General features: G+C 39.0%; 3 protein-coding genes across 3 annotated transcripts in view; 1 reads left to right on the top strand and 2 right to left on the bottom strand.

Moving 5' to 3' along the window:
* Nucleotides 1-1181, bottom strand: part of LOC143028623 (protein Spindly-B-like) — a 36554-nt gene extending 35373 nt beyond the window's left edge. The window contains exon 1 of the mRNA XM_076191011.1: nucleotides 973-1181. Within this exon, the coding sequence (XP_076047126.1) occupies nucleotides 973-976 (4 nt within the window). The 5' untranslated portion in view covers nucleotides 977-1181. The remainder of the gene's footprint in view (nucleotides 1-972) is intronic.
* A 139-nt stretch (nucleotides 1182-1320) lies between these two features.
* Nucleotides 1321-12702, top strand: part of lsn (vacuolar-sorting protein SNF8) — an 84112-nt gene continuing 72730 nt past the window's right edge. Inside the window, exons 1-3 of the mRNA XM_076191016.1 lie at nucleotides 1321-1487; nucleotides 5783-5885; nucleotides 6045-6192. Of these exons, the coding sequence (XP_076047131.1) occupies nucleotides 1336-1487; nucleotides 5783-5885; nucleotides 6045-6192 (403 nt within the window). The 5' untranslated portion in view covers nucleotides 1321-1335. The remainder of the gene's footprint in view (nucleotides 1488-5782; nucleotides 5886-6044; nucleotides 6193-12702) is intronic.
* Nucleotides 7176-12702, bottom strand: part of LOC143028621 (uncharacterized) — a 14445-nt gene continuing 8918 nt past the window's right edge. The window contains exons 2-8 of the mRNA XM_076191008.1: nucleotides 11794-11975; nucleotides 11381-11521; nucleotides 11006-11105; nucleotides 10778-10878; nucleotides 10251-10425; nucleotides 9892-10101; nucleotides 7176-9513 (exon numbers count right to left, since the gene is read on the bottom strand). Coding sequence (XP_076047123.1) covers nucleotides 8315-9513; nucleotides 9892-10101; nucleotides 10251-10425; nucleotides 10778-10878; nucleotides 11006-11105; nucleotides 11381-11521; nucleotides 11794-11975 — 2108 coding nt within the window. The 3' untranslated portion in view covers nucleotides 7176-8314. The remainder of the gene's footprint in view (nucleotides 9514-9891; nucleotides 10102-10250; nucleotides 10426-10777; nucleotides 10879-11005; nucleotides 11106-11380; nucleotides 11522-11793; nucleotides 11976-12702) is intronic.

Below are 12702 nucleotides of genomic sequence, written 5' to 3'. Positions count from 1 at the left end.
TAGTGTAATAGACTGCATATAGTTGAATTATTTCAACTATTTTCTTGAAAATGTGTCACGTCATCCTGCAGAGGCTAAAACATAACTTCTCTTTGGTCAAATTACATGAAAATCACATATTTTAAAGAAAATAGTTGAAATAATTCAACTATATGCAGTCTATTACACTAATAACACAACTGTAAGAAACTTAAAAGACTGTAGTTTGATCCATACCACCAGTGATCATAGACGGCGGGCTGGACGAATCGTTGCTGTGTTTGGTAATTTGGCAGAAGATAAAAACGTAACTTCACTTTGATAATATTACATGGAAATCACACATTTTAAAGAAAATAGTTCAAATAATGCAACCATATATATATAGAAGGGTGCATTTGAGCAAAAACCGTCCTTGTTTGGGTTTTGTTGGTTTATTCGGCTTTTATCGGTTTGTTCGGCAATTAGTGAGACCTGCTGGGCAGAGCCATGGATGATGGAAGTGGAACTCAATTCAATTGTACACAAAAGTGTACCACACTCCTAGCCATGAAAATTTGGAGTATGGCTGCAGTACCCCTCACCAGTTTGATTATTAAAATACTGATAATTTAAATTTAGTATCTCAGACTCAGACCAAGTTAAAGTTTGGTAACAGATTGAGATTATCAGATACATTAGACTAGTGTGAACTCCATGTATTATGTAAGAAGAAATACAAGATATTGCAAGGGCACTAATAGAAATCACCAAGAGGGTGTCAAGTTTAATATCTTTGTTATTCATAATAAAACGAGTCATCATTAATGAAGGAAAAAAACTAAAAAAAATGAGAAATAAAACATGATCATTCCAAAAACTAAGTGTACCAGCTGCAAAAAGGAGTCATTTATGACAGAATAACCAATACTTAGTAAAACATCAGAATGTACAATTCCATTTTGGAAAAGGTCACACCAGCAAACAATATGTAATTCTAGTATTAAAACTTGCCCATTCTTTATCATAAATATGACAGGATCAGTCTTGTCACCGCCCACTTCTTGCCGTTGTCTTCTCTGTAGTGAAGTGGATTCACCTCTTTTAAAAGGTATTTTTTTCTTCAGTGGTTCCTGTTGTTGCCCCCTGAGGAAATTGAGTATTGGTTTTCAGTTACTTTCTTACAAAAAAAAAGCCAAAATAATCTTGCACTACACGAAACACAAAACCGTAATTCAAAAGTATTTGACACCGTTTTATTTCGTCTTTATCATCGTATTCTTTGAATAAACTGTTACATTTGGTCTTAGTTTCCACGTGACTTTTAAAGAGAAATTAATGGAATACATTTGCTGAGTATATTGTAATGGAAAACATATGTGGAAAATAGATATAGTTAATTTGAATGTGTATAATTTACAAAATCCTCCATCGTATCTTATCGTGTGTCGTTTCTATGTTTTCTTAATTTTATATTATTGTAACCAAAGGTTCGATAGTGTAAACATTAGGAATTACTCTGCACAAAAGTAAGTTAATTTGATTTTGAATGCAAGTATATAAAGACTACCAATAAGAATGATTCATTTATTCATTTTCAGCAATGTACAGTGAACAAAGTAAAGGTGTTATTTTGAACTCGTACAAGAATTCAATTGAGAAGGAATTAACATTCAATGTGCCCTGACCCTGTTCAAGTACTTTTCAACTTGTATTTAGTCTTGGGCAAGGTAGTAGAGTAGAGATGATCATGGAATATCTGTAATCTGGACAGAAATATGGTTAAATTGCTCATAATGAATAACGAACAAAGAATACAGTACACTAAATCTGTATTCCTAGTACCAATTTTATGATTATCATAATCATTAGACTAGTATGATTATGTGGTATCAACAGGGCTTTGGATGATAATTTTTTTTTTCCTGTTTTGCTTCTGACCCAGGGCAATGGGTGAGATGCAGAGATGACCTGTCATCCAAGAGGAGCTAAGAAAAGAGTGGGTGGAAGTGGAGTATGTGGGGATGAAATGGGTGGGAGTGGGTTTATTTTTTATACATTTTTATTCTAACCTTTAGTTTGGCTGTCTCCCTTGTAAGGGAAAGGGTGGGAGTGGGTTTATTTTTTATACACTTTCACTTTTAGTTTGGCTGTCTCCCTTATAAGGGAAAGGGGAAAAAACCCTTGGTATATGTATGAATGTATGTATGCTTATAAATATAAGTTATATATTTCTTATAAAGAAATTATTTTGAATAATATGTTGTTGGAACCAATGATAGCACTTTTGAATGTCTAATTGAATATAATTGTTATATTATTTGCTTTGTCTTTGGGTATCACTAAACATGAGAACATTGACAGATGCCTTCATATATATTGGTCTTGCAAGATAGGCAATGGAGGTAATCACCTCTTAGGTTCACATTTTCAAAATTTGTCACCAGACTAAGCCGAAGATCTATCTCACTATCAACTTTAACTATGTTTCTTACACCTTTTTGAATATGGAAAGTTGACATTTAGTGACTGCTCCCCTTCTCACACTACTTTCAGCCAGTGAAATAAAACAGCCCCACACTAAGTGCAAAAGTACTTTCATGGCTTTCCAACCCCTCTCCACAATGGCAAACATCAGAGGTGTGGTAGATCAGCGTTGCATATATGCTAGAACCTAATCAGTATGATGGAGCCGATAACACTAATTTCAGACTTGATTGACATCCACAGTCATTCCAACGTCCCTAAAAACACTTCACATGCAGTTCTCACCATACATACAACCTTACCAACCAGGATTAAGCCACTGTGGTGAAGTACAGAGGATGTATGTCCTTCAGGGGGCATCAGTGGAGATCCATCTCAGCTGCATTAGTAATGACGGAATAACCTCAAGCAAACATTCAAATAAACAAATTTATCTAATACAAACAGCAGTCTAAAAATGTTCCCAGAGATCATGTTGCGAGCCACGTTGTCCAATAGCTCTTAACCCAATATAAACTAACCATTCCATAGAAAATGCAAAATAAAAATAACTGAATACAGGTAAACGTCGACTTACGATGGCCGCGACTTACGATTGTTCGACTTTACGATGACGACGACGACGATATGATAATTTAACCCCTTCCATACGGTGCCGCACACATAGGCGTCATGAGGAGCAAGTGGATTCGCGACGCTGCCATATCGGCGTCTTGATTATATTTATTGTAGTCGCCCCTGTGTTTTTACATTCTCTCAAATGTGCCCTAAATCCCATTCTCTGTGGTTTTCAAAATTCGCGGGTGAAAGAGAGAACGATCGATATAAGCGGTGACTATATTTTATGATGCGAGTATTATTACGTCACGTCGTACGGCTGGTATTGGCTGCTGCCCGCGAGATTTAAGTCCGTACTGAAAATACATATTATAGTGTTTGAATATGGTAAAAAGGATAAAAATAATTAAATAAACTACTGTACATGTTTAATAGGCTATATTCAGTATCTCTGGTGGTTAATATACAGGTAGGCTAGGTACAGTGACCACGGAACAGAGTGGGGATCGACTTACGATGAGATCGTCTTACGATGGCTCTATCGAAACCTAATGCCATCGTAAGTCGACGTTTACCTGTAATGTGTTTTTGATATTAGATTTGCTCTTGGATTCCTAGTGAATGAAATTTGAGCCAAGAACTAGTATCATTGCATCACTAGAAATGGTTATCCTGCCTGCCATTCACTAACAACTACTGATAACCATATACATCCACTTAAAATTCATTGACAATTAGAGGTAGCCTCCAGACAGGCCTATAAAGAATGCAAGGAAGAGATATTATGTTGTCTGGGGATTGTTAACCTCTTCCAAATGACAGCGTCTTGAGGCGCGGGTGTGTATACGAGGATGCCGGTGTCAACATATTGATTATATTTGTTTTGTAGTTGTAGCTGAGTTATTGTTTTGTAGTTGTAGCTGAGTTATTGTTTTGTAGTTGTAGCTGAGTTACCCCTGAATTCTGTGTACTGACTTGATCACATTTTCTGTATTTATTATTTAGTGAAAGAGAATGGGTAATACAGCAGTGACTTTATATTTTATAACATGAGTATTGTGATACATCAATCATCATACCTCAGGCATCCGATGCTGCACATGAAAATTTGACTCCTATTGAAGGAGTTTATGTGGGGCATTACAAAGTGTTCTGTGTCCTCTGTGTGGTGATTGCATTTTGGGCAGTTTGAATCTGTAGCCTGGCCTAATCTGTGTTGGCACTGTCTTAATGGCAAATAGTTTCATGATTGTGAGAGTACTTTTTTTATGTAGGAGGTAGGCTATTGTGAATGTTGATTAGTATGCTGCTGGTGTAGCTTTTTGTTGTGTTTTGTTGATGGTGCTTGTGAAATGTAGTGGGAAGGGTGTGTGGTGCTTAGGGTTCCTGTCATTTTCATGTGGCATTCCATGGGGAAGATTTTGGTACCATGATGTGGGGTAATTTTGACTGGTGATGTGAAGTTGACCACAACTTTTTTGGCATCTGTTTTCTTTTAAGAATTATTGAATGTGTCAATTTTACACCACCAGTCAAAATCACCCAGCATGATGGTATCTGTATGTAGGTGTCCAATGGAGGTAGTTTTGGTGTATACTGTTATTATTCTCAGTGCTCCATTGTGTAAAGTTTGTAAATTGATTGTTGGGAACCACGCTGTGGAGGGGTAGTAAAGGGTGGTTCTTATGAATTGTTTGTAGATGGAAATTAGGGTTTCTTTCTGTTGTCTGAAGTCTGAAAGCCTTACGAGTATCAAATGTTAGGCATAGGTTTTAGGTTTGAGCATTTGATTTTAATATAGGATTTTATTATTATTATAATTATTAATTATTATTATTATTATTATTAATATTAATTATTATTATTATTCATGGTTATCAGGTGTGAATAATGTCACTCTTGATTTCTGAGGTGTTGCTTCCATTCTGTTGTTTGTGAGCCATTCTTCCAGTTTGTTCAAGATGGCTTAGGATTTCTCTGCTGCTGTTATATATTTACTGCTCTAGATTATTGTCAAGTCCTCTGCATATGAGAGAACATTGGTGTTTAGTTCAGGTTATGAAGTTGGAAATAACTCATGAAGAGATTGAACAGTAATGTTAATTTTCTTTTTTCTTCTTCTTCTTCGTCCTTTCTATTCTTTTGGTTATAGTGGTGTCTTTATATACTGGAAGTCTTCTTTCATAAGGAACCGTTGCTCTTTGACACTGACAATATGTGGTAAGGAGGTATGATGGGTTGGTATTGAACATATGACAGTGTGCTGGAGGGGAAGGAGAGGGTGGGATGGGTCAAGCTGTGAATGTTTTTACTTAAGGAGTAGAAAGGGGGTTGCCACGTAAGTGAAATGTCCCTGCTGTGGATATACTGTGTCTTACTGCATTGCCACTGACCCAGGCAGTGGGCAGGAGACAGGGATGAGCCTTCATCCACGAAGAGCTAAGATAAGAGGGAAATATGGGTGGTGGATGGGAGTGGAATGAGTGGGATTGCATGCATGACTTTGCCTCGGCTAGCTCCTTTATAAGGAGAAAGAAGCCCTTGGTATATAGGTAGATTTAAGGAGTGTCAGGATGACAAGTAAAATAGCCCAGGAGCAGCCAAAATAAAAGGAAAAGTTTCATTTGGCGGCACACTAGAAGTTGAATTAGGTAGACATAACCCCATTAATAATAAAGGGATGCCATTAAGAAGAAGGGAATAGTTCGTACCAGTCAGAATGAAAGGAAACATACCTTCCATTATGGAAAGGATCATTGTTCAGTTTTCTTGTTTTCAGGATGAGGCGGCGTGCAGGTGTAGGAGCTATACAGAGGCAGAAGATACAACAGGAGAGATTTAAGGACAAGGGAAATGAAATCCAGGAAAATCAAATTGAACAGGTGCGTTCATGGAAATTGTGGCATAGCAGTATCTTGACAAAGATAAAATACCTTTTCTTTTTAGCTCTATTATGTATGCACTTGTTGAGATAGCTATAAGAGTAATGATGTAGAATATTTGATACATATTTATAGAGGTCACTTTTCTTTTACCCACAGATGTCAAAACAACTTGACAAATTTAGAGAGAATCTAGAAGAATTTGCTGCAAAATACAAACATGAGATAAGAAAGAATGCACAGTTCAGGAAGCAGTTTCAGGAAATGTGTGCATCCATTGGGGTTGATCCACTTGCATCAGGGAAAGGTAAGAGAGAGGATTAGTGCCTGTTTCTGTTGTATTGAATACCTTGGCCAAGGTTGTTCAAAACAAAGGCCAGTGGTAAAAGAAAATAGAATAGGAAGAAGAAAAAAATACATTCATACATATACTGAGGCTTTTCCCCCCTTACAAGGGAGGTAGCCAAAAAGAAAAATACACTCCACTCCCCTCCACCTTCCCTCCCATCTTTGCACCTCCTGGAAAAAAATATCAAACATATATCTATTTAAGTATGTCAGCAGGATAGGTGGAAACCACTCAAGTAAAGATTTGTTTCTCAAATGGGAAATGTGCTATGTGGTTGTGAGTAATAATGTGGTTAATCATATACCTGTGGGATGACATCATCTGTGGACTTCCAGCCTTCCTTGACTCTCTCCCTATATTCTTTCAGTTTTTGCCCCTCTTTTGTGCCTCTTTCTTCTCTATTTCCCCTCCCCTCTCTATCCGTTGTTTTCTCTCTCCCTGTCATTTTATTTTATGATTTGAGACTAATGTCCATAAAAAAAAAATTATGACAATTTTTCCACTTACTATCACTTTGTTCTGGTACCTTCCTTACATTTCTCCTTTGCCATCTCTGGTGTAATATTGACTCCAAGTGCTGGTTATTGCCAACAAGATACCAAACTCCGTTCCCCCCCCCTCTCTCTCTCTCTCGCCCTCCCTCCCCCCCCCCCTCTCTCTCTCTCGCCCTCCCTCCCCCCCCCCCCCCCCTCTCTCTCTCTCTCTCTCTCTCTCTCTCTCTCTCTCTCTCTCTCTCTCTCTCTCTCTCTCTCTCTCTCTCTCTCTCTCTCTCTCTCTCTCTCTCTCTCTCTCTCTCTCTCTCTCTCTCTCTCTCTCATTATCTCTTTCTCAATCTCTCTATCTCTCTCTTGTTCTCTCACTCTTTACATAATTATACTGTACATACTTTGAATGGGTAGCTATATGAGCATATTGCTCTCTTTTGGCAACAATAATAGAGCTTGTAACAGTAACACACTTTTTTTATTTCATAGGAAAGTTGTACAGCAGGAAAAATTATATCTTGAGATGAAGTTTGATCTGAGATGTGTTGATCAAGTGTGATGAAATACCTTAGAATGCATATGATATGATGAACATTTTGTGACCTTTGTGAGAATGATATGTATGTTTGTTATGTATATATGTACGTGTCCATGCCTCTCTGTGGAAAAGTCATGAATTACTTTACAAGTGTGTGAATAAGGTACGTATTGTTTTAGATATGATATAGGAATACTGTGCTTATAAATACATGTGTCTTTATACAGTTTTGTGAAATGAATACTTCAGACTTTGGTCTTTTCTAGCCAAAGTTGGAAAAAAAAATAATGAATGACTTCAGTACTTCTGGAGGAAGAAGTAATATTTACCTTGTTTACATTGTAACATATCCACTATGTACATAGCTGCCCTGTCATACTTAAGTGCATCAACTTTGAGGTATATGTTTCTTATTAGCATTTCTTTGTGGTTAAGTAAACTTCATTTTTTTTTTTTTAGTAAATTTGTTTTAACATTTGCAATTTTTTTTATTCATGTTTGTTCTCAATATGACTTAAGTATGAGTTCAGAATGAAGGGAGATTAGACATTAAAACAGATTTTGGCCACTTTTTGGAAGATGTGAGATTCGAAATGTGTCTGCATGAATGAACCATGAAAGATGAAGGGAGAGCAGTGGAAGCTGTAATTATATACTATTGGCACTTTAAATCTAAGGCTTATTAATAACAATTATTTTCTCTAGCTTCACTGGAAACCTGTGGCCAGCATCAGTCCAGGCCTTCCCATTGATTTTTCTGGGAAGAAATGTATGATGTATTAATTCATCTGTTTCTGTGTCATTGACTTGGAAGAGGAGGAATGGGGTTGGCAGTTAGTGCCAGTCTGCTCTCTTTGTGTGGAAAAAAAAATAATGGAGGAAAAATAGTAGAAACTGATAGAGAGATCTTGGGCCTGATCCAAAAACAGAGCTTCGCGTCACATTGTGAAGATGTTAATGGGTCTTAAAGGCTGGCATCAGGGAGGTATTTCTCGCTAATTTTTATTTAACGGTTCCACCCCTTACAAGTATTATTCATTACTTCTACTAATTTATATTACACTACAATACCCACAAGACCATCAACTCTAACCTCAGTGTCAACTGGGTCAGAAATGGTTCTTTTTACCCTCTCCGGTCTGTGTGGGGGAATATCATATGCTTCTGAAGTCTCTGCAGGTGCAATACCAACCCTAGAGTACCCAGTTTTAGGGAGGGAGATAGTATCCAGGTCGGCCTCTATTGGTTCAATATTGCCATCAAGGCCCACTCTAGAGTAGGGAGTGATTCTTGCCATTTGGTCCTCGTGTCTGGTATTTTCTCCAGCTGGATGATGGTCAGAGTGACCTTGCTGTGCTCCATAAAGCTCAGGATTTGAACCAGGTAGTTTTGTCTTTGAAATTTCACTGATTAAAGGAGGGGATGTAGGAGTAATGATGTCACTGTTTGATTTGGTGAGAGCTGCAGGTTTAGATAGTACTTCAGGCTTTGCAGCTTTTTGTGGTGTGCTTGGAGTCAATGCCAAGTCTTGACTAGTTGTTTGTGGACTTGCAGGGGAATTATTGGGGATCAGATAACCTTCATTCTCATGAACAAGGTTTGTGTATACTGGGGAAGGAGTCTTTTCCTCCTCTTCCTCAATCCTCTCCTTAATTTCTTCATAGAGATGATTTGTATTGTACACAAAGGAGTCTCTACCAAGTGCAGCTCCTGCAAGGTGTGAGAGAGAGTCTGGGTGGTAGGATGGATTTTCAAAGCTCCGTGTAAAGTTGCTGACACTTATGTCACTGCCAGTGGTGCCTGCACTGGCTGACCGAGAACGACTACCAGCAGGGAGTGTTGACAGAGTGGACATAGTGGTGTGGGAACTTGTTGAAGACCTCACACTTGCACTGGGGAAAATGATGTACCCATCAACAGTGGAACCACTGCTACCGCCAGTCATATTAAGGTAATGACTGTAGTGCTCAATGTCAGTGTACTGAATGGGTGCCAGTTTTTTCTCCATGAAGAAGCCAGGGTCCGTCCTAAAGTCTGTTGACATGTAGTGTTTGGACACATCATCAGGTTCCTTTATGATGTTAGGTTGGAGGATCTTGCGGTCCTCTTCCACATTGTTTATGTTGTGACGCATTTGTTGGTACAAGCATGTGAAGAGGAAGATGATGATTGCAAAGAGAATGATAGAAGTCATGACGAGGATGATGATGAGTGTGGTGGAGTCCTCAGTAGGTGCCTTGAAAGGTATGAAGGTGTCTGTGGGAGAATGAGAAACCTGAGTATTAACTACAATGGAAATATTTTTGAATATTGCAAAACTAATTATCTTCACACTTTTGATATTTGTATGACCATTGGTATAAATTAGCTAGGCCTAATGCCTTATTCTTGTGTCATTATGGCATAGCCTTGTGGTAGGAGAAATGCCACCATGATGTAACTTGTATTGGTAGAGGAAACCCAGTGTGTAACAACAATTTGAGTAATGTATCAATCATTTTAGTGGTGACTTTCTCTAAGGATGTAAGTTACCATAGAAATATTGGACACACTTTTCAGATACATTTCATGTTCCACAGTTGGTTTCCTTCACATGTTTTAGAAGTTCAGAGAAATCTCTGGATTCAGCCTTACCTGTGTTTCCACCAGAGTTCAGCGGTTCACCAATGATGTGGAGGTGAATGAGTGGGCCTTTGACCTCCTGTACATGTTTTCCCACATGCACCAGACAGCGCCAATTGCCCTCGTCAGCATGGCCCACCTTTTCCACTCGTAAAGAACAACTACCATTCTGGGGGGAGCCATCCAACAAGTAGTTCCTTGAGTGTGCAGTAGTTTCTCCATCTGGATTTGGCATTAAAATAGGCCTGGTTTTAGTTACTTGATCACGTTTTTGGTGTCTAGTTTGTTCGTAAGTCAGGGAAGATGGGCATGAAGGGAACTTATGGTATAGTTGGTCAACAAAGGACATGAAAATAGTTTAAGGTTATTACCTTTTACAAGAGGTAGAATGTCTCCACTGGGTTTGATCCAAGAGCAGGAGCTGAGTGGTTTCTGGACTTGGCAGGGTAGAAGGGCCACATCGCCCACCACCACCATTTGAATAGCACTTTCCTCTCCCAAGTCAAAGGAGATGTCATGTTGGTGCTTCTCATCGTGGTTGTGGTTCTGTTAAAGGCAAGAAGGGAAGACTCAGAAAAATGGATGGTGACTCGTAAAGGTTTGGTTTTGGTCTCTCAATCATGAAATTCATCATCATAGTGGTATACATGATGTATGTGTTTGTTTTGGAAAAAAAAAAAAGTTCAGTTTGAGGGCAGGTAGATTTTAGACTGAAAGGATTACAGTTCAAGACTTTCACTATGCGGTCCAACCCTGCCTGGCATTCATCAGAACGTTGATAACATGACATACTGATGAGGCAAACTCCCCGTTATGCAGGGTTATGAAAACCATGGCATTAGATGGTCTTTGTTTTTTCTGAATCATCAGAAAAGCATGAAAGATCTCATTGATTTACCTTTTTGTTATCTGGCATTTCTTGATCTTCTGGCTTGTGTTCATCCTCTGTGTCACTTCTTCTACCATCCCGTCCAGGAACTGGGAGTTGCTTTTGGTCAGCTGTAGAAGAAATTACTGTTAACTGTTTGGGTCTTCGGAGTAGGCTTGGTAATTTTGAAATATTTTGCAGTATTCAGAGTAGGAGACTCTAAAGAGATTTACTTGGCTCATCTGAAGAATGACTTACGGGTGATAACTGTCAGGACTGCTGGGGATGCCATGATAAACTCTGAGGCATGGAACTGTAGGGCTTGGCACAGCCATTGCCCCTCCTGCACTCGCTTTACCTGCAATATTGAAAATAATTAATTGTACTTATTATTTACATAGTGAACATCTCAGAATGGATAGACTGTCAATATTGTTGTTTCATCTTCTTTTGTATTGTATTTTATTGCCTAATCAGAGTGGTGGGAAAATACAACAAAACAGTGTTTGTGAAATGAGCCTATTGTAAATTTTGTGCAAGGACAACTTTATGCATTTTCTTTAAGCTATATTGTTGTAAAGAGAAGTGTTGCATGAAGAGTGATAACAGTTTAGAAAAATTAATTTTGTTTACCCTCGTAAATTCAATGGAGCAGTCCGTGGAGTTCGAGCTTGGTTTGAAGTCCTTGATCAGGACCGGCTTTACTCTTTCACTGAAGAAATCTAGACCAGTCTCAAGATAGTACCAGCGGCAGACATTTACAGGGTACCGTAGCTGGAAAACGTGGCAGATTGTAAGCCAAAGGAAAACATTGTTGCAGCACAGTTTATATATCTCCTGGCAGATGCTGCATGATTCAATTCAATTAAAAGATTATGCCTCAGCTGAGTACCATTGTCTTACATTAAACTCGAGTAAAATATATGCCATAGTGTTAAATGAATGAAAAGTCGTCAAATGATATATATAAAATTTTGATTTATATTGACATCTATAGAGTAGTCAGCATCAAGTGACTCCTTACAAACACCATTGTGTTCACTCACCTTGCACTTCATGAGAGCTCTATCACCCAGTGGTACAGTCTGGTTCTTTGGGGTCTCCCAGAACTCTGAAGCCGGAGATGGACCGGGAGGTTTTGCCGCTTGGAGAACCCATGGGCAGAAGGTGAGGAGTGTCAGGGTGAGGATGGTGACCTGGGATAGCATCAGGCCAGTGTAATAGCAACCTGAAGAGAAGAAATTTGCTAACATTACTCCTCAGCATTTTTTTTTTCCTCAAGAAAGGCTAGATTAGGTATCTGTTGCTGAAACATGTGAAAATAAAGTACCATTAGGCTGCAGTATACACATATTGAAAGATCTTTTATCCTTATAAGGGGAATTAGCCAAGGCAAACCACACACCCACATCATACAAAATGAGAGAGAGAAATTTATTTATCTGTCCCCCTATCATCTTTTTTCTCTTCCATTTTCAAATGTTCTCCTCTTTACCTCTCCTGTCTCTCCCTTCCCTCCCTCCTTCTTTCCTGTTTTCCACGCCTTTCTTAAATCCTCCTTTTCTCCAACTTCCCCAATCACCTTTCATCTATTGACTCCCTTTTCCGTACTTCCTTCCATCTTTCTGGTTTCTTCCCCGTTTCCCGCCATCTTTGGCGTGCGTACCTGTCATGTTTCGTATACAGCTTCGCTCTCATGCACTGTGTATGACGTCATTCTCACCCCCCCCCTCCTCACTCCACCCTCAGCCCCGTTTTATTCGATGAGCTACCGGAGGCGTGGGGCGACTGTGCGCGGCGGTGATGGTAAAAGGGTAAGAGGGAGCGGAGGCCAAGCGGATGAATCATTATTCTTTTCACGGGGGCAGGCTAGCGGGCAGGCAAGCAAGCAAATAAGGTGTGCTGCTTGCACACGCAGCCGGCGAAATTGGTACTTTACATGCTGGGCGTGAATG

Source organism: Oratosquilla oratoria, chromosome 9 (assembly GCF_046742065.1).
Source record: "Oratosquilla oratoria isolate Oo_2021 chromosome 9, ASM4674206v1, whole genome shotgun sequence".
Taxonomy (NCBI): Eukaryota; Metazoa; Arthropoda; class Malacostraca; order Stomatopoda; family Squillidae; genus Oratosquilla; species Oratosquilla oratoria.
This window is presented reverse-complemented; position numbering and strand designations above follow the sequence as displayed.